The sequence below is a fragment of the Taudactylus pleione genome, unplaced genomic scaffold (genome assembly GCF_031769625.1).
Source record: "Taudactylus pleione unplaced genomic scaffold, aTauple2 ptg001027l, whole genome shotgun sequence".
Taxonomy (NCBI): Eukaryota; Metazoa; Chordata; class Amphibia; order Anura; family Myobatrachidae; genus Taudactylus; species Taudactylus pleione.
Genome location: NW_028285428.1, coordinates 3,203,419 through 3,225,177, shown reverse-complemented (window position 1 = coordinate 3,225,177; position 21,759 = coordinate 3,203,419). Strand labels below are relative to the sequence as shown.

The 21,759-nt window shown below is 42.4% G+C and overlaps 1 protein-coding gene across 1 annotated transcript in view; it reads right to left on the bottom strand.

The window, feature by feature from the left end:
* Positions 1-1,473: 1,473 nt before the first annotated feature.
* PDE11A (phosphodiesterase 11A) overlaps positions 1,474-21,759 on the bottom strand; it is a 713,048-nt gene continuing 692,762 nt past the window's right edge. Inside the window, exon 20 of the mRNA XM_088461200.1 lies at positions 1,474-2,474. Within this exon, the coding sequence (XP_088317326.1) occupies positions 2,295-2,474 (180 nt within the window). The 3' untranslated portion in view covers positions 1,474-2,294. The remainder of the gene's footprint in view (positions 2,475-21,759) is intronic.

Genomic DNA, 21,759 nt, shown 5'->3' with positions numbered 1-21,759 from the left:
GAAATTTCTCATTTAAAACAATGGATGGATTTGTTAAATTCAAAATTATTCTAATTGATCCACAGTAGGTTCCCCTAATTACTGAAACAAAAACACTATGGACCTGATTCAGAGTTGGGAATAGAGTGAGATATCTCTTTCAACTGTGAACTTGGACAAACCATGGTGCAATGCAAGGGGTGTAAATACATACAGTTTTTTACATGCAGGGTAAATACTGGCTGCTTTTACATGTAGCCCACAAATACTGCACAGCTTTATTATTACTCTACAATTTAGATGTCAGTTTTGACACCTCCCTCCCAAATCTAAATCTCTCTGCACTTTTTAAATTTGCCCCACCTGCAGTGCAGCATGGTGTCACCAAGATGATCAGTTGAGAGAGATATCTCACTCTATTCCCAACTCTGAATCAGGCCATATGTCACTATGAATTATTTTGGTGCCAGATGTCATACAATGTTGATAGGATGTTATATTTAACATGCGTACCTACATGCTTTCGAAATCTGAATTCTGAGAAAATAAGGATTAAATATGTCAGTTTTTCAGTGGAAACTATAGTACTGTCCAGTGAAAACCTGGACATACTCTAAGGGAAAAATATACATTATTTAATGTTTAAATCCAACATAATTAATGAACCACTGATATCAATGATCCAAACAGCAACTTCAAGTCATTCACTAGAGAGGCAAGGATTCTCAAGATCGAATCAGTATACTGATATCTATAGGAATTGTCACTGTCGAATCAGTTGAATTAGGCACAAGTTCAATTCAAATTTAATAAGTGTAGATATATTATAAAAATGGTCTGATTGGTGAAACTGGTCTGCAATCATAATAATATTAATAATAATAACAAAAACAGTTCCACTCCAAATCTAAATCTAGGCTATTATCCCAAAATATAAAGTTTCCAGATGTCTATTTAATATGTTCTGTGAATAATGCAACCTTATGTAATTACAATATACAGTACAATAAATCTTACCTTCCATCGGGCTTCATCTTTCCTGAAGGTCACGAGAAGTTATGGCTATAATATCTTTCTATATTTTATTATAATTGCACAACTTTAGTTTAAAAAATGTATAAGAAGTGGAAGTTTCATGTTCAATAAATTTGTGCTTTACCACTGAATGAAGTAATACTGTTTTGCATACATGTCATGAATTGCCTGCCTGTGATAGAGGACGCTAATAACTTAAATGTGGCTATTAATTATGTCAAAGAGGATGAGAAAAAGTTTGTCTATTGAAGATCTAAACACATTGGAGCATTTTAAGCTATCACACTTAAGGTCTGGTATTCGCCAAGACTTAGATCAGTTTGATGCTTGACCTACTATTGAGAGGGCAGCATTCAATTTAAAGCACAGATTGTACGAAAAAATTGGCGTAGCCGACAAGAACGAGGAGGTAGTCAAAGTTTAGTCTGAAGCTACTCTGACCCATTATCAGTGATAAACCGGACACATTACAGTCGAAACAAAGTGTTATAGAAGAGAAGACTCAATACACATCCAGATAATTAAACCATATCATAAATGGGTCCAACATCTGGAATACCTCTATTGTAGCTAAATATCATGTCAGTGTGATGATAATCGAACAACAACAGGTGGAAAAATAAAATATAGAAAAAAAAAAATAGCTCATTTCTTTGAAATCATTTCCTAGAATTTCTCTGCATAGTTTGTTTTGTCTTTGGGCAATCTGGAAAAAAGCTGCCATTGGAGTTCCATTAATGTTTAAGGTGAAAAAAAGTGATAAAATGTGAATTTACCATGTTTTTAAAATAAAGCTAGTACGAAGAAGAGCAAAACATCACACCAGGCAGGCACAATTCCTTTTCCAGTACTTACAAGGGAAAATGCAAACACTAAATAAAAAAAGATGCATTTTTTTTTTCATTTTCAGCAATAGTTTAGTAGTGGATGATTACATTGTGCATTGTAGTCACCGTGCTGCATGGATTAAGCTTGGGTTGAAGTTTACCAGTGTTCCATCCACTGTACAGCATCAACTGAGAGTCTGCAAAGCTTGGATGAGTGCCGTGTGTGGCCTCGGACAGCAAGACTTCCTAGTGGCTCCTCACGATTGTTTTATTATCGCCACAGTTCCATCTTCAGCTTTATCTTCAATCCACTGAACTTCCAGGCGAAAGTCAAGCCATGACCAATATCTCTCCATCTATAAAAGCATGGCTGTGGTTAACTTAATTGAACAGCTAAGCTTATGACAGCCTTTGAATATAACTCTAACGCATGACAGCAGCTCCCTTGCAAACTTAGGTCTTCAGGAGACACTCTGTAGCTGGTTGGGGCGAGGACGCTGGCGTCGGGAAGGATGTGGATGATGTGCTTCCTTGGGAGCCCAGTCTTTTTTGGTGCAGCTCTTCCCATTTTGATCGATTTGTGATCACAGAGTCCAGCATAGGCTTAAGTTTCCCATTAACTTTCACTAGAGACTGCAAAATACAATGGATGAGATATGATTATTGGAAATAATAATTCATATAAACAACAACCTAGAACAAAGTGACAGATACATAACATAGACAGCATAACAATGCAAAGGCTTATGAAATGGAACACTGCATAGTTGGAGGCAAGCGGCAATATGGACGGTTCTCATGGATTTCTGCATACTGCGCATCCGCCAATGAAAGAAATTGGCGACTACACATGCGCCAAATCAGACTTATTTGTAGCATCAGCGAAGACAGGGGATGTGAGTTAGATACATATTGTTGATTTAGATATGACTACTGTTCTTTTGTATTTGCTATGACTAAAGACTCTGAATAATATGAACTGTGTTACAATTTTGCTTGTACTACTAAATATTTATAGGCTTCACCAAATATGGTATTGTTTTAAGCTGAAACAGCACATTAGAGTCTTCAGCAGACACACACACACATTGGATGGAGACACAGAAGGAGAGACAAAGAAGGGGGCTGGCTGGAAAGACAGAACTGGACAGGCTGGAAAGACAGAACTGGACAGGCTGGAGACACAGAAGAGGACAGGCTGGAGACACAGAATGGGGCTGGCTGGAGACACAGAAGGGGGAATGGCTGGGCGACAGAAGAGGGCTGACTGGGGACACATAGAAGGGGTTCTGGCTGGGGAAACAGGATGGTGGCTGGCTGGGGAGATAGAATGGGGTCTGGCTGGAGACACAGAAGGGATACTGGCTGGGGAGACAGAAGGGGGGCTAGTTGGGGAGACAGAAGGGGGGCTGGCTGGGGAGACAGAACTGGGTCTGGCTGGGGAGACAGAAGGGGTACTGGCTGGAGACACAGAAGGGATACTGGCTGGGGAGACAGAAGGGGTACTGGCTGGGGAGACAGAAGGGGTACTGGCTGGAGACACAGAAGGGGTACTGGCTGGGGAGACAGAATGGGGGCTGGCTGGAGACAGAAGGGATACCGGCTGGGGAGACAGAATGGGGGCTGGCTGGGGAGACAGAATGGGGGCTGGTTGGGGAGACAGAAGGGGGGCTGGCTGGGGAGACAGAACTGAGTCTGGCTGGGGAGACAGAAGGGTACTGGCTGGAGACACAGAAGGGATACTGGCTGGGGAGACAGAATGGGGGCTGGCTGGAGACACAGAAGGGATACTGGCTGGGGAGACAGAATGGGGGCTGGTTGGGGAGACAGAAGGGGGGCTGGCTGGGGAGACAGAACTGGGTCTGGCTGGGGAGACAGAAGGGGTACTGGCTGGAGACACAGAAGGGGTACTGGCTGGAGACACAGAAGGGGTACTGGCTGGGGAGACAGAAGGGGTACTGGCTGGGGAGACAGAAGGGGTACTGACTGGAGACACAGAAGGGATACTGGCTGGAGACACAGAAGGGATACTGGCTGGAGAGACAGAATGGGGGCTGGCTGGAGACACAGAAGGGATACTGGCTGGGGAGACAGAATTGGGCTGGTTGGGGAGACAGAAGGGGGGCTGGCTGGGGAGACAGAACTGGGTCTGGCTGGAGAGACAGAAGGGGTACTGGCTGGAGACAGAAGGGGTACTGGCTGGGGAGACAGAATGGGGGCTGGCTGGGGAGACAGAACTGGGTCTGGCTGGGGAGACAGAAGGGGTACTGGCTGGAGACACAGAAGGGGTACTGGCTGGGGAGACAGAATGGGGGCTGGCTGGAGACACAGAAGGGATACTGGCTGGGGAGACAGAATGGGGGCTGGCTGGGGAGACAGAATGGGGGACTGGCTGGGGAGAGAGAATGGGGGCTGGCTGGGGAGAGAATGGGGGGCTGGCTGGGGTGACAGAAGGGGGGCTGGCTGGGATGACAGAAGGGGCACTGTCTGGAGAGACAGAAGCGGGCTGGCTGGAGCTATAGAGACACTGCATGGTTGGAGTTGCACAATCACAGGCGGGGGGGGGGGGCCTTTGTCAATTTTGTCAGTCCCCGGCCCCACAATTTCCAATGGCAGCCCTGCCCACCTGCAGTGCAACATGGTTTTACCAAGGTGCAAAGTTACTATATTTTGCTTTGTTCCCAACTCAGAATCAGCCCCTGTGTGTGGTCAGCATTACAGGGATAGTTCCAGTGATGAGAGGATATTGCAAATGTGTCAATGCTATGTAGACATGGTCTTGTAGTGAAATAGAGCTAAAGAGTGTGCTAGGGCCAGCCATGTTTTTTTTAAATTTGGATTTCAAATATATTTTTAACTCTAGATGGGTTTTTTTGATCTAGGACTAGCATTGTTGAATAACTTAGTGGTATTTTGCTAGCTGATATGCAAGATAATATTAAATCATTACTACAAGTGATTTATTATTCAATGGATAACTGAGGGCCCAATAAATATTTTAGGCATTGACCCTGTGACCCTCCCAAAGACTGTTCCCTATGTTCTCTACAATTATACTTAAAAAAAAAAAAAAAAAACACTTTTTATAATAACTGTATTTACATATTTTGTATTCAATATGTGACTTATAAGGGTATAATAAGTGTCCCCTGTTGCTATTGTTAATACTGTAGGTCCATTAAAAACTGGATCTACTAGTAACTAATACGTTTCTTTCCATAAGATCCAGTTTTCTACTATTGTGTAAGTGACATGTAGCCACATTACCATTTCTCTTTAAGTATTTTTTTTTATTCCCTGAAATCCTAAATCTCTGAAATGATTTCACTTAATGTTAAAGTAGCTTCAGTGTTCTGATGTATGAGCTCAAATGTTCACTACACTCAGAGGGGAAAAAACAGAAAAAAATAATCCATTTGTCTCTCCAGATGGAGTTTTTATTGTTCATTCAATAACATATTACTGCCTAATTAATGGTGGAGTAATGACTTGATAAATTGTCATTAAATGCCAGCACAGTGGAAAACCGGTGTTAGCCAAAATCACTAAAACACTAAAATGTACAGTGTCACTGTTTCTCCAGATTGCGCCCGCACCCGCTTAAAGCAGAATAATAGTGTGATGTCATAGAATTAAGCCAACCTGGTTGAGATAAGCATAAGGTAAATGCTGCTTATGTTACAGTAGGGGTCTATTCATTATCCCTTAATTTCTACAAAAGTAGGTGAAAATTCAAATTTTCACTTACCTTTGTAGAAATTAAAGATCGGAGCCATTCATTATAAAGGTAACGTAGGAGATATCACAGATATCTCCTGCTTACCTTTCAGTCCCAACCTGGCCCACTGTCCCTATACTATTGTATGCAGTCGAGAAGCCGGCGGACCTAATCCCGACAGTCGGTTTCCCGACTGCTTTATCCCGGCGAGGGTTAAATGACAGGCATCTAAATGTAGACGCCTGTCATTTTACCGACGCCAGGAGTCCGGCGCCCGGCATCCTGATCGACGTAATGCCGGGCGCCACTTAGGGGAGGGTTAGATTTAGGGCTCCCGGGGGGACTTAGGGTTAGGCACCTCCCCGGGAGGTTAGGGTTAGGCTAGGGGAGGGAGAGTTAGGGTTAGGCACCCCCGGGGGGGACTTAGGGTTAGGCACCCCCCCCGGGGGAATTAGGTTTAGGCGACGGGGGAGGGGGGGTTAGGTTTAGGCACTTAGAGTGGGGATTAGGGTTAGGCACTGGGGGGAAGATTAGGGTTAGGGGAGGGAATTAGGTTAGTGAATACTTACCTTAGGGACGATCAGGATTTTCACCCATGTCGGGCAGCCGCGTCCAGCGGTAAATCATATCAATTCTGTATGGGGACCTAAATTCATCAAGCTCCAAAAATACTAAATATACGGAGGTTGACAGCGGGAATCTTCACTGATTGCCGGACCCCACTCCTTCCTATGGGAAGGAGGTCTGGAGTTGCGAAGAGGACTCCCTTGCCACTATTAGGCTCCTTCCGCCGGACTCTGGGTTCTATGTACGCATGTGTGAACCCAAGTCAGACTGGACACTGCTTATTTTCACTGCTACTGTATAGAAGTAGCGGTGAGATAGATTTCGGATCAGCTGACTCCGCACGTGAGCAATGTAAAATTGCTCCGGTGATTTTGAATTTACCTCTGCTACTTGAAGCAAGTTGGATACTTAATTATTGGGGGCAACCCGGCCCTCAATAATGTAGTGACAGGCAGCTGAGGAAAGCCCTGTAGTTGGCTGACCCAGTATTTCTTATCTCAGTACACTATGAGCCAGTGACACTGCAGATAGGCTTTGTGTCTATAGGGTAATGTATGAATTACCACACTTAGGGCCTGATTTAGAGATGGATGACGCTGCGTGTACTTCTGCGTTGCTTGCCAGAGTCGTGGCTGCAAGTATATGCAAATGCTAGTATCAGCCCTTTCCCTGGTGTAGTAGCCTGTGCAAGGACTGAGATGGCCACTTTCTGTGTCTCTGCACGCTGTAATACCACTGGTGATTCTTTAGATGCCACCATCAGTGCACCATCAACACGTGCACCAGCCCTGTGACCGTCTGACTCTGGCCTCCTATGGCTGTGGCTCTGCGTCTGGGACTTCAGCCGCTTTAACTGACACACCCATGAAACTTCCATAGCACACCCATGACACTGACTTTTATTGAATTCACTTTTAGTCACCGCCGAGGAACGCCCATCACTTTTCCGCAAAAAATTTTTTACCACTTGTCCCAATCACAAGAGCTCTTTTCTACACCCTGTATAACTCATATGCTGCCGGGGTTTTAGAATTTTTGCGCATTCGCAGTTGCTAAAAATTGCCATCTTAGGACAGAGTGATGTATTACAAAAGTGTTGCAATGGTGAAAATTAGACTCATAACTAGACTTTTTTGGTGTCTTGTGCCAAGAAGAGCATTGGTGCCCCCTCAACCCTATTTTTCAAATGGGGACATATGACATATGCCCCAAAAAAGGGGCGTAGCATAATTGGATAGGGCCACGTGAAATCTAATTTGTTCCGTACGATGATGAAGGGGTACCAATCCCTTTGTACCACTGTTATCAAGGTGTCACTGCCAAATACAGAGTGAATTATGCAGTATAGTTCACCAGCTCTAGATGTAGGAGAGCTGCCTAAAAAGTTGGTCCTGCAGCAGGAATAGCTCCATGTGTAATGTGCCTGACTGTCAAGTAAGAGGTGATAGGTTCAAATCCCGGTTATGACAGTATGATGAAATGTGTGTGTTAAATAAAATAGCTTGTGACTGAAGGTTCTTTGGAAGGTGGCCAGATAGAGGGGGAGTTGGTCAGGGAGGAGATCAGGGTGGCCAGGAGATGCTGAAGATAAAAAATAAGAGGAAGCTACAAGTGATAATGATTATAAACAGAAAATATACAGGCCCGAACAGCGCCCCCTGCCTTGCAGTTCCCTGTGCCATGGCACATGTCGCACCACCCTAGTTAAGACGCTGGAGAAAATGATATGGAAAAAGAGGAAAAGAGGGTGACATATTGTGGAATACATGATTTATAATGCACTCGTGTGAGCATGGTATCAACAGATGACATGTCGGACAAACATATCTATAAATTAAACTTGCACCAGTGCAGTGTACTAAACTGGCGCAACACTAGATGGCTCTGATTCTGGGATTCTGGGACCCCTGTTCCTTCCTTTGGGACACAGAGGAGGTGCAAAAAAAAAGTCATGACCACACCAGATTATGCACGCAAGAGATTGTACATACATTCAGGGCCAGATTAACAACGGGCCGGATGGAGCTACGGCTCCAGGCCTCCACATAAAAATAGGCCCATTGTCATGACAACATGATGTTGACTGGCTATCTGCTCTCCACACAGCTGGCCATAAATCATAAGTATAAAAATTCTATTTCTATTTACCTCACAACATTAAGCATTTTTTTTCTTTTACATATTTAGGGAGACATTGAGTCTGAGAGTATAAGGGTGTACACGCCCACATGGCACTGGCCACACCTACACAGCACTGGTCACACCTCCTCTCTTCTCATAATAGGCCCTTGGTAATTTTCAGCTCCAGGCCCATGTGGCCCTCAATCCGGCCCTGCATAGATTGCATTTAAATATGTAAAAATAATAATTGTATAAAGTGCTGGGTTCCGCCGACAGCGGCATCCCAACATTCATAATCCTGACGCCCAAAGGCAAGTACTTAAAACCCTAATCCTCCCCCTAACCTCCCCCCACAGCCTAACCCTAACCCACCACCCCCGCAGCTTAACCCTTGCCCTCCCCCTAGTGCCTAACCCAAACCCCTAACCTAAACCTTACCCTACCCCTAACTAATACTTACCATTGGGATGCTGGTTGTCGGAATTCTGGTACCGGGATTCCGGCTGCTGTTGGGATTCCGGCGTCGGTATTCTAAGCGCCAGCATCCCGACCGCCAGGATGTCAACTACATCCCTGTATAAATGGTCCCCTTCTCTATCATAGAAATATAGTTGGTGATACCTGGAAGTTTATTGCCTTTATTCTGCTAAACTATAGTGTATTTGGTGTTGTGCCTAATAGTCCGTAAACATACATTTCTTTATGTGGTGATAACTGCAACACTTCCTTCTGTAACTATTATAAGTATTTAAAATATACATAATTAAGGTAACATAATTGTAATGTTATTGCTTATTCTTGTGACCATGTTCTAAAATCTGTATATTTTGTATACTGATGCGATGGCACTAATCTCTAATTATAGCTTCACATATTGTATTTTCCTTAAAGTAGCTGTAAAATATAAAGTTTCTATAGAACACCAAAGACTCTGTGGCAGGATAACGAAATGAAACTTGTATGTATCATAAAATATGTAGAATAACACCATTTCTAAAAATGTTATTTCTGTGATTTAAATATTTACATTTAATCATTGTATTCTAACAATATTTTACACAAGTGATGTTAATAAATGTACACATTCCTGTAAATCAGTGGTTTTCAAACTCAGTCATCAGTATCCCACACAGGTCACGTTTTCCAAGTCACCCAGCAGGTGCACAGGTGTACTCATTACTCACTGACACATTTTAAAAGATCCACAGGTGGAGCAAATTATTTTACTTGTGATTCTGTGAGGAGACCTGGAAAACACGCACTGTTGGGGGTTCTTAGAACCGAGTTTGAGAATCTGTGCTGTAAACAGTGAGTTCTGATGTCACTGCTGATAATCAATGTGTTGTTAGTGATGTCTTCACCTGAGTGCTTAATAGGAAATGTATGTAATATAAGGAATCATGCACCCCTACTGTATAGCTGGGTACACACCTAAAGATTTTCTGTCCAACCAGCCAACTAGTTGATTGGTTGGAATGAAAATCTGGTAAGGGATGAAAGCAAATGACAATCAGCAATTTGCTCTCAAACGCCGGAAAATGGACAAACACTGTTTGAACAAATTGTTTAGATCAAACATTTAACAAACTTGTCTGACGACCATTTTCATCTGTTTTCTGGCATTTAGGAGCAAATTGCTGATCATCAGTTACTCCCGTACGTTACCAGATTTTCATTCCAACCAATCAACTAGTTGGCTGATTGGACAGAAAATCTTTACGTGTGTACCCAGCTTAAATCTGTTTCAGCCAAACCTTTTGCACCCTGCATGTGGCTGGCATCAGGTCAGATACTAATGATGGCGGCAGCAACGTTAGAACAGTGGTCAGGATAGGCTTCCACAGGCAGATGCACTGATTGTTACTATACAAAGGCAGATTCTCAGAACGCCATAATGTATTAAACATACATCTACGGCCATAAGGAAAAGTGGCCGCAGATGTGTCCATCTCAAAATGCCCCCCTTTGTCTGTATTTGTTACATATGTAGTCAATTTCAAGATAGACATTTAGTGTATAAGGTTAGAGGGCACCTAGACAGATTTAGCCATTTTTAGAATTTTCTTCTGTCTGATTCATTGTTCTGGGTTATCTCAAAAACTACTGAACTGACTTTAATAAAACCTTCCATATACTATTTGGTTTATATCAGGCAATAGGATAGGCTATATACCTGTAAGTATTAAAAAAAAAAAATCCAGATGCCGACAGGGTTAGTATACCGACACCTATTGGTAAGTATCCTAACCCTCCCCCTAACTAAATCTGACCCTCCCCCCTAGCACCTAAACCTATCCCCAAACCCGAAAGCCTAAACCTAACCCTCCCCCACTAGTGCCTAACCCCAGCTGGTGCCATTTTGCTGGAGATCGGCGCATGTGCTTGCAAAAAAGGGGGGTCTGTGGTAGCCTGCGAGATGCCGGCTACAGAAAGATTTCGGCAATGTAGACGCTAGATTTAAAGGGGCAACTTGTTTTACGGCAAAGACAACCTGAAATCCCACCACTGTCCGCTTCCCGCAGGTAATAACACCTGGACCTGAATGTTTTTAATTTATATGTTATTTCTAAAAATAAATAAAATGTTAATTCTCTGGGGTAAAATTTACCCTGGAAAGGAACTTATTAAACCTTGCTCACCTTTACAGAGAAGTAACTTTCTAACAAATCATCTGTCACATAGAGATGAATAAACTTGATTACCTCAAAACACTGGTAAATGTAATAATGCTGTGACAAGTAGCAGCCAATCAGAGACTCACTTTCATTTTCTAAACTGTTTTATTAACAATGCCAGAATCTAATTGGTTGCTCTGTGTTACATCCCTGTTTTTATCATTACAACAATTAGGAACCATTATAAATATGATACATGTGTTAGGGCAGTGTTACTCCCACTCTTTCCTCATGGAACCCTAACAGTGCCTGTTTTCAAAGTATCCTAGATCTATTGTGCAAGTCAATTAACACACCTGTGCTCCAGCTAGATGATCTGGAAAACATGCCCTGTTAGGATTTCATGAGAAACGCTGCTTTAAGGTAATACATCTATACATATTTTAAAATAATTACACGATCATCATTTCATCAATGGGGAATACAACATAGTAGTACATACATTAATACAAGTCTTCACCTCTCCAAGGTCAAAACTTTTCATTTAGATAATGATAAGCATACTGGTTAATCCTTTTGGATGTAATCTGTTATTCTAACCATCCATTTTAATTGTCCTGAAAAGCAGAATATAACCAGTTAACCTACTAAAAACCAACCGAGTGCACAAATTAGAATGACCCCTATTTTTTTGTACCTGAAATCTAATTAAAAACTCATTTGATTAGTTCATCTCTAACTCTGCTGTACTTATTAAATTTCTGTAATCAATTTTCTTTTATGAAGCTTCTGGGAAATTATCTGAAAAGCAACACATTTTTCTCTTCCTTGGCATGTTCTTGATCATTTAGTGAATTACTATTCTAGCACCTGCCCGGGATCTCAATTAATCCTAGAGTTTACTTCTAAAGCCATTTAAGTTTATTTGAGTTTTGTCCAATCGGCTTAATCCAATAGCTCATTCTAAGCCGGCAGTTTTACATTTAATTCTGCTATTTGTTGAGTGGCGCACGCATTGATGTACCGTTTGTCTTTTTAACGGTTTGCCTTATGTACTGTCGTCGTTTTGTGAAAGTTTTACAGTACAATTCGTCATATGATCCATTAGTGAAATCACAACTTGATACATTTAAACATGACTTCACAACCTTGCTGCTCGCTGTTAACTGAATTTAGGTAGATGAGTTGTGAGACATTAAACAGAAGAATGAAGAAATGGAACAGAAAGGATGTTCAGAATATTGCACATTTGTCTCCTTGTCCTTCATATTAACAAGCGGGCATTAGCTGTATTGTATGGTGCCATTGATCGCTCTTTGGGTCCGATTCAGACCCGCTCGCTAGGAAGCATTCGCACGGAGACTGCCGATGTTTTCATTGTGCGCATGCGTAGGCATCACAGTGCTCGTGCGTGAACCAGTCCGAGCGATAGGCAAGAGTTCGCTCGCTGCGCATAGACAGCCCGGCAGAATGAGTGACAGGACAAGCCGTTTGCGGGTGGTGACAGGGGTTGGTCGATGAAAACGGGGGAGTGGTGGTGCGAACGCAGTCGTGCCCGAGCGTCTTAACGCCGTTTCAGAGGCGTGCATAATTAAGACGCAGCGTCATAGTACACGTCACTTGGCTGATTTTTACACTGAAGCGCTCGCAGTGCTAGCGGTAGGGTATGGTCAACCACAAGTGCAGCGTATGCATCCGATGGTTGCATACACTTCCTGGAAATGACGTGTGCAAGTGGTTGGGTATGGAGTTCATTACTAATTCAAAGACTTTTTTTCCCATCTTTGGTGGGAATTTTTGGGGAATTATTTTTATTCTTTCTGACATGCGACTATGTTGGACCAAGACTATGTCACTGGGCTGGGAGCCTTCTTGAATATCCCACCCTTTAAAGACATAGGGGGAGATTTATTAAACGCTTGGCGAGAGATAAAGTACTAACCAATCAGCTTCTAAATGTCATGTTACAGGCTGTGTTTGAAAAATGACAGGAGCTGATTGGTTGATATTTTATCGCTCGTCAAGCTTTGATAAATCTCCCCTATAGTGAGACACCATAAACTAGACTGCGGTCATCTGGATGACCCAATCTCCCAGCATCTTCAGAGGAGCAGGTAGGACGTAAGCAAGTAAGTAGTGCCATGTGGAGGTTTCTGGGGTACCTCCAAGGTGAGTTAGCTCTAAGCTTATACATGTGCTGTTATCATGCAGTACACCAATTTGTAATTATATGACCCAGAGTGGGTGCTACTATTATGTAGCAATAATTATTTTGGGGTGAGCGTTTGGGAGTGGGGCCCCCGGGGTTGTTCTGGCTGGACCTTTCTCATGGCATCACCACTTAATTCACATAGAATATTTTTATCACTTCTCTAATTGTTTGTATATTATTTATGTCATTTTAATTCTTTCACATTTCATTAACACTTATTGATTTATCCTTACACATCTATCCTTTACACTTCACTATCACCTTTTTTCCCCTTTTCGTGTGATGCCCTGGGGATGGTCCTTGGCTAGAATTTTTTTGGGGTGCCTTGCTTCTCAGACGTGAACCCCTTAATGTTAGGGACGCCAGTATAGAGGAGCCTTGACGATTGGCCTGGCGCTTAGTCATATATTTGCAAATGTATGTAACTAATACCTCTGAATCTCTATTATTATGTAGGATTTAAGTATTTTTGATTTTGCTACAGTGTGCTGGAGGGAAAATCCCTTTTTTCAGGACGTAAGCTATAGTCTGACCTGCTGTGAATAGCCTAAAATCCGAAATCTATCTTAAACCGAAAGGTATTTGCATGGTCAAAGATAGTATCTGCTGAACTAGAGAATACCTTTCATGTTCAAATGCATTTAATTAACCTCAGCAAGCTAGGATCAATTTTCCCACTTATGTGTTAATTAGTAAAAAGAAATTTAATTATTCTGTTTATCTATTCTATTATGTAATTTGGTAGTATACGGGGAAAACTATAATTTATTTTATTTTGATTATAAATGGAAAAAATAGCAGAAATAGGAAAAATAGCACTTGTCTTGTAGGACAGCGCCCATAGTAGGAGCACCAGGGCCGAAACTAGGATTTCTGTCACCCGGGGCAAGACAGTAATTTGTAGATTCGCAAACTCATGGCAAAAAAAGCCCCACTTTTCATCCACCCTAAACCCTGCTCCGATCTACCTAAACTACACCAATGGCGCACCAGAGATACTCGGGTGAGCAAGGATAAGTCTTGAAAACATCCAGACTGGCCATCTGGCTCTTCATGCAAATGCCATAAGGGCAGATGGTCGGATGGGCCTGTCAGGCCAACTGGATTCCTTGCTGAGCAGCTCCAGTGACTTGCAGCATGTCCCCATGATGCGCAACCACAACTCATGCCACAAGGGCATGCCCCATGTCCCCTAACGCACGACCACACCCCGTGCCACGTGGCCACGCCACCGTGCTGCATGGCCATGCCTCTTTTTCCCGTATGTGGAAGCCTATGGCACCTGTGCGGGAGGAATGCCTATTTTAAGACGCAGTTCTGTCCCTGGTCTTGAATAATATGTTCCTCATTTCTTAATATATATTGACTAAATCTCCAACAAATGATTGGGATACAAACTACCAGATAATCCTCAAACAGATTTCCCAGCTCATTGGCGCAAAGTATTTATGCAGTTGTGACACAGGAAGCTTTGGTGTACAGGGCCTGATTTCCAAGCTCTTTAATACAGAATATTGATGCACTTGTAACACTGGAGGCTTTGGTGTACAGGGCCTGATTTCTAAGATCTTTAATACAGAGGCCTGTATTCAATTTGAGCTGAGCCGCGATACTTTTTCGCCTCCCGGATTTTTCGCCTACATCGCATGTTTTGCAGGCGGAAAAGTATTGCGTGCGTGTCCGCGTACCGCCGTATTCAACTTTAAAGTAGGCGAAAACAGGACCCGACGAAAGTTAAACAAGCGGAAAGTACTGTCAGTTTTGGGGAAATCAGCCTGACACCCCCCAAAAGATGCTCTGACATGGGGGTTAGCTATGGTACCCCCCGATTTGGCTTGCTGAAGGTATTTGGTGTTTTTAAATGGGCTCTATAGCTGCTAAATAGTGTTTTTGTATAAGTGGTGCAAAATAGTATTCTGAAGTTTTTTCTGCAGAAAATAACTTATCCCATCAAATTGAGGGTACTTGAAAATGGGGGCCAGCATATGTTAAAGTTGCTAAAGTTTAGTTTAAAAAATTGTGAAAAATCCACCTGCCACAAGCCCCTGCAATGAAAAAAACACATGGGGCATACTTGGGGACCCCCCCAGAGTCTAGTTCGCTAGTTTTTAACTTTGTCTCCCAACATTTTTTTTTTCACCCCCAAATTCAAAGTGATTTCTTGGGGTGTCCTTAAGTGTTTTTTTTATTTTTTTTTACACAGTTTACCTTTGGGGGACTGTCTGAAGGCTGCACGGGGGTTCCTGCCACGTTGCACCCCAAAACACCAATTCTGCACTTTTTTCCGCCTGCTATTCATAGGCAAAACTTTTTCGCCTATTACATTGCATTGTCTTTCCGCCTAGGCGGAAAGTCTTTCAAATTGAATACGGAGATACTTTTCTGCCTGGCAAAATGACATCATCGACGAAAAGTTTCCGCCAAAAACACGCGAAAACGGCTTTTCGCTCCAAATTGAATACGGGCCAGAGTATTGATGCAGTTGTAACACTGGAGGTTTTGGTGTACAGGGCCTGATTTCTAAGATCTTTAAAACAGAGTATTGATGCAATTGTAACACTGGAAGCTTTGGTGTACAGGGCCTGATTTCTAAGATCCTTAATACAGAGTATTGATGCAGTTGTGATGCAGGAAGCTTTGGTGTACAGGGCCTGATTTCTAAGATCCTTAATACAGAGTATTGATGCAGTTGTGATGCAGGAAGCTTTGGTGTACAGGGCCTGATTTTAAGGTGGATATAAAGTGCCTGCAAGTACAGACATTCACGACAACCAGATTTACTGCTATCGCAAGTTCCGCGTGGCTTCATGCATACGGTTGCACAGCGCACTGTTTTTCCATGCACAACTGCAGACATCATCATCATTAGTATCAGCACTTACACCAGTCCCATGCAGCGTGCCAACAATCCATCAGAAACAGGTAACCCATCTCCATATATACACCTTAGACTGGCAGTCCGGCTACATGCCCACGAGATAGATGCTGTACTTTCCATGCTTTCACAAGGTAGCCACCCAGAAACGCCCATTTAATGGCCGGCTGTTCTCGTACCCTCCGCCGCAGTGCGCGTGCATGGAGCAGCTCATGCACCATCTGCAGGATGCATCTGCACTGGTTCCGTCCCATCATTGAAAAAAATTAAAAGCGATTAATTTGAAAGATTTACAATTGTTTTATTGGTTATTAATGTTCCGTATATATTATTTTACAATCCTTGTGCCCTGCACTTGCAAGGAGCTTCAATATCAATTAACGAGTGATCAGATCTGCCAGGAATCACATATATAATCCTAATGCGTGACAAGTTCAAAATAAAACTTTCAGAGTCTGATTGTGAGTCACGCAGATCTCTGTACGCAGATGCAAATTGCAAATTTCAGCATACGGCGCATGCACAGATATAAATGACACATTTCTGTGTATGTCCGTCCTTTTCTGAGTCAGACGGAACTCGATCGGATCTGTCCGTCTATAAAATCTACGTAGGAATCTGCAGCAGGAATATTATTATTTATTATAATAATAAGTAATGTCAGTGTACCTTTAAGAACTTCTATTTTATTTTACGGAAAACTACTTGCCTGTGTCTGTCATTTTGTTGCAAAGGCTGTTTGAAGTTTATGTCCATCTTCAGTAGTATATTTCTACATCAGGAGCTAAACCATACTCCAATAGCTGCAAAACTGGCTGTCTTTCAACAATTCTATACTGATAAATTAGTTTGCATTGCACTCAAGGGTCTGACGGACTCCATCCATATATTAAGAAAAGATTAAGCTTCTACGGTGCATGTCCCAGGCAGGAATCTGCAGTGTTTTAATTCACAGCACTGCTATTCTAAGAAGTATTGGCCTCCTCCTGAACTTTATTCCCCAATAAAAGTAGTTTGATTTAAGCAGTAACACTATGCACTTTGCATACAAAATGAGAGGTGCTATACCTTCTGCATAGAAACGCGAGGCATTGGAAGAAGTGTTGTAAACTACTAATTAATTATTGGATGGATGTCCTGGTATTAAGTATAAAAGATTAGAATAGAAATTGCATGCATCAGGATTTGCACGTAGAAATATGGTGTATCATTACACAAATATGCAAGCACTCAAGTAAAGTGATTGTAGTAATAAATATATTTTTTGCTTTAATATGAAATATTTTATTTTTGTAATTTATAGTAAAGTTATTTAATTAAAGGACACAAACAGGAGACAGATGTACTGTATGTGTTTGCATATAGTATCTGCATTAACAGTGAATTATTAATTATTATAACTTAATATTGGTGACTTTTGATGTCATCACTTCAGTAGCAATAATCAATTTTCCCTATCCCTCTGTAGCTCATTCTGGTGCAGACCCTTGTAGGGCTCTGTCTATTCCATACACCAAGTACAAGTCTTCACCTCTGTACCTCACTCTGGTGTAGACCCTTGTAAGGCTTTGTCTATTCCATACACAAAACACAAGACACCATCTCTGTTTCTCACTCTGGTGTAGACCCTTTTAGAGCTTTGTCTATTCCATATACCAAACACAAGTCTCCATCTCTGTACCTCACTCTGGTGTAGACCCTTTTAGGGTTTTGTCTATTCCATACACCAAATACAAGTCTTCACCTCTGTACCTCACTCTGGTGTAGACCCTTGTACAGCTTAATTATTTCCATACCAGAGACACAAGTTTCCACCTCTATACCTCACTCTGGTGTAGACCCTTGTATGGCATCATCTATTCCATACCACAAGCACACGTCTCCACCTCTATACCTCACTTCTGGTGTAGATCCTTATAGGGCTTTGTCTATTCCATGTACCAAACACAAGTCTCCACCTCTGTACCTCACTCAGGTGTAGACCCTTGTAGGGCTGCGTTATTTCCATACCAGAGACACAAGTTTCTACCTCTATACCTCACTCTGGTGGAGACCCTTGTATGGCATCATTTATTCCATACCACAAGCACACGTCTCCACCTCTATACCTCACTCTGGTGTAGATCCTTATAGGGCTTCATCTATTCCATAACCCCAGACACAAGTCTCTAACTCTGTACCTCACTCTGGTGTAGATCCTTATAGGGCTTCATCTATTCCATACCCCAGACACAAGTCTCTACCTCTGTACCTCACACTGGTGAATATCCTTGTAGGGCTTCTTGTACTCCATACCACAGACACAAGTTCCACCTCTATACCTCACTCTGGTGTAGTGACCCTTGTAGAGCTTCGTCTATTCCATACCACAGACACATGTTCCACCTCTATACCTCACTCTGGTGTAGACCCTTGTAGGGCTTTGTCTATTCTATACCACAGACACAAGTCTCCACCTCTATACCTCAATCTGGTGTAGACCCTTGTAGGGCTTCATCTATTCCATACCACACACACAAGTTCCACCTCTATACCTCACTCTGGTGTAGAGACCCTTGTAGGGCATTCGTCTATTCCATAGGTTCTCAAACTTGGTCCTCAGAACCCCAAACAGTGCATGTTTTCCAGGTCACCTCACAGAATCACAAATTAATTAATTAGCTCCACCTGTGGATCTTTAAAATGTGTCAGTGAGTAATGAATACACCTGTGCATCTGCTGGGTGACCTGGAAAATGTGACCTGTGTGGGGTCCTGAGGACCGAGTTTAAGAACCACTGGTCTATTCCATACCACAGAAACAAGTTTAAAACCTCTATACCTCACACTGGGGTAGACCCTTGTAGGGCTTCATCTATTCCATACCCCAGACACAAGTCTCCACCTCAGTTTCTAACACAATAGGAATGCCTCTCATATCAGTCTGTAGGAAAACTAAAGAGGCTAGCTTTGCCAATCAAAATATAGGATATGGTACTTTATAAGAGAATTAAAGCTATATGGGCAGCCTGGGATAACACAACCTCTGCTGTGAAGTATAAGGATAATAGAACTAAGAGTACTGTGACAACAGAAAGGCCCAGCACATGACCCAAATATAGTACTATAGCTCACATAACTCCCTATTCTAATTATAGTAGTGTTATTATTCCTTATAAATGTGATTTATCAAAGAATAATGGGGCCGAAGCTGCATCTCAACTCCCAGACATAAAGTGCCCTCATTAAGTAACTATACACAGATGCAAGTTGCAAGCAGGTCAGCACAGTATCATTTGTGCCAGGTTTATGTTAGGCTTCCGTCACATACACTTACACTCATATTTTTTTATCTATCCTTTTTCCTTGCAAAATATGCATTCACTCTTAGGTTTTCTAAAGCTGCATACACATGGTACGATTTGCACAACCAACGATATCGCTGAATGGTTTCCCTTGAACCTTCTGTAGTGCAGGATAAACTATATTGGGTGTACACACTGACAGATATCTATGATAGATATCTTTCAGTGAAGTCATCCTGCCACATCTCTGTACAGGCAAATCTTGATGAAATCTTCCAAGTGGGCCTGCATGTATGGACGGCCATAGAAATCGTTATTGTCCATGCGGGACGTGCATCGTTTGGTCGTTCGCTGCATAAAAATGAACGCTATGAGCGGTTTATCGTTGAATGATCTAGTTCATAAATATGGTACCGTGTATATGCACCTTAAGTTTTATAGAAGCATAACACATCAGAGACAACTCTTTGCTAAAACACGCACATAGAAAACATAATATACACAAGCAGCGAAAAAAGTATCAGCGTCGAGGGTGCATTTCCAATCAGCCAATCACTAGCGTTGCACCAGTGCTGATGACCGATATCATCATCATGTTTCTGGACCCTGCATTCAAGCATCTGGCATCTGCAAATAACACGGCTATATTTCTCTGTGACGGTCTTGATCATTGTTAATCTTTAAGGCGCCACAAAACTCTGCAGCTCCGGACAGAGTTGCAAATCCTGTCTAATAAATGTGCGCATACTATGAGAGGTCGGCATCTGCTTGCAGTTACATACAATAAGAATACCCTTTCTGTACTTGCCCCAAGTTGCTTCCTTCCCGTCTCCCCTCTTCAGACGCAAGCAGGGCTTAAGTGTCTGTTCCATGCATTGCTGCATATGTGTGTGGCCTGCTTTTGGATTTGAACAGTGATTTTACATATTTTATCCTTCACTGTCTGGCGTAGGTCTCACCCTGCATCAGCCTACATGCTTGTGTAAGTTATTTTGCCTGCTCTGTCAGCAGGACAGTCCCGCTCTCCAGGGACTGTCCCGCCGTCCCACCTGCTGGCCGCAGTGTCCCGTAGGGAAGGGGGGGGGAGGGGAGTTAGAGGGGAGCACTCTGATAGCAGCAAGTGAATAGATGCTGTGCACATGCCACGCCCCTTTTTCAGGTGCACGCAAGACTTGGGAGGTATGACCTCACTCCTCAGACCGGGAATGTGACACGTGCCTGTGACATCACTACCAAACACCGCACTCCAAGTATAAAACTGACATGGAGGAGCAACAGCCAGCAGCTGAGGTCATGCCTGCTTCTCTTTCATGTCAGTGGCTTGCTTTCCATGTGGGGGTGCTGCAAGGGGCATTAAAATGACTGGATGAGTGACATTGGGCGCCCAGTAACTCATACCTCCTAAATGGAGTATTAAGAGGTGGGGGGAGTGGGTACGGATTACCCAGGCCTCTGCCTTGCGGCCTTAGCTCCCAACATTCAGACATGTGCAAATGAGATAAAATAAGTCCACCCCTGATCTGCCCAAACTCCGCCCCCTTTGAGATGAATGACGATAGGGACCCACCAAAATCGGGACCGATGATTGGTAAGCAATAGGTAAGCCAACACATACAATATATATATATATATATATATTCATTTCTGTCCATGCAGAGAAGCATTTACTATATGTATTACTAATTAAGTGCTCATAGCAGGTCACCTTGTAACGCATATCATATCTATATTGTCCTTTGAGTCAAGTTATTATTTTCCTAGAAAACTGTTCTTTTATTCCAGTTAAACGTCACCCAAGCTATTAGCCAAACATTGTGTAAGGATCTGACGTTTTATATTTAACGAGAGATCCTACATTTTAAGGATTATGTCTTCAAGTATGAGCTGACAGAAGCCATTCTCCTCAGCATTTTATATTGAGCAGCAATCAATGTCCTTCATTTCTGTTAGTAAAAGCTCTTAAGAAATCTTTTCCAGTGGTATTAATCTCATATCCAGAGAGCACTCTTGCCTGATCTCCCCGGCAGTAGCCTGCATTGCCAAAGGATTCTAATATGTTTAAGTCTCCTTTGAAGCTGTAGTGCTCCATCCATCAATGTTTTTAGTTCCTTTCTGATGCGGTATATTTTGCTATTTGTCTTTCCTGAAAATAGAAAGGTAATACAGTCATCCATTCATCATCTTTCCAATGTGTCTTCCAGTCTGTTTTCTTTGCTGTCTTTTCAATCTTAACTTGTCTGAATTGTTATTCATTTTATCTGTTCTCATGTGCATCTCAGGTTTTTTTTATTGCAATATATCATATCCCCTCTATTTTCTATCTTTTTTCTTGTTTTATCCTGTATAATATTAGACTGCTATACACAGAGAAGGGCATTTTATTTGAGAGTGTTGTAAACGAGCTGCGCAAAAACTAATTCCATTTTTTTGTTTTTCATTTTTGATTTCACATTCTCACCCGAGAGATGCAGCAGGGGTAATTCCATAAGTCTGCAGATTTGTTTTTATACTATCGGAAGGTGGAGAG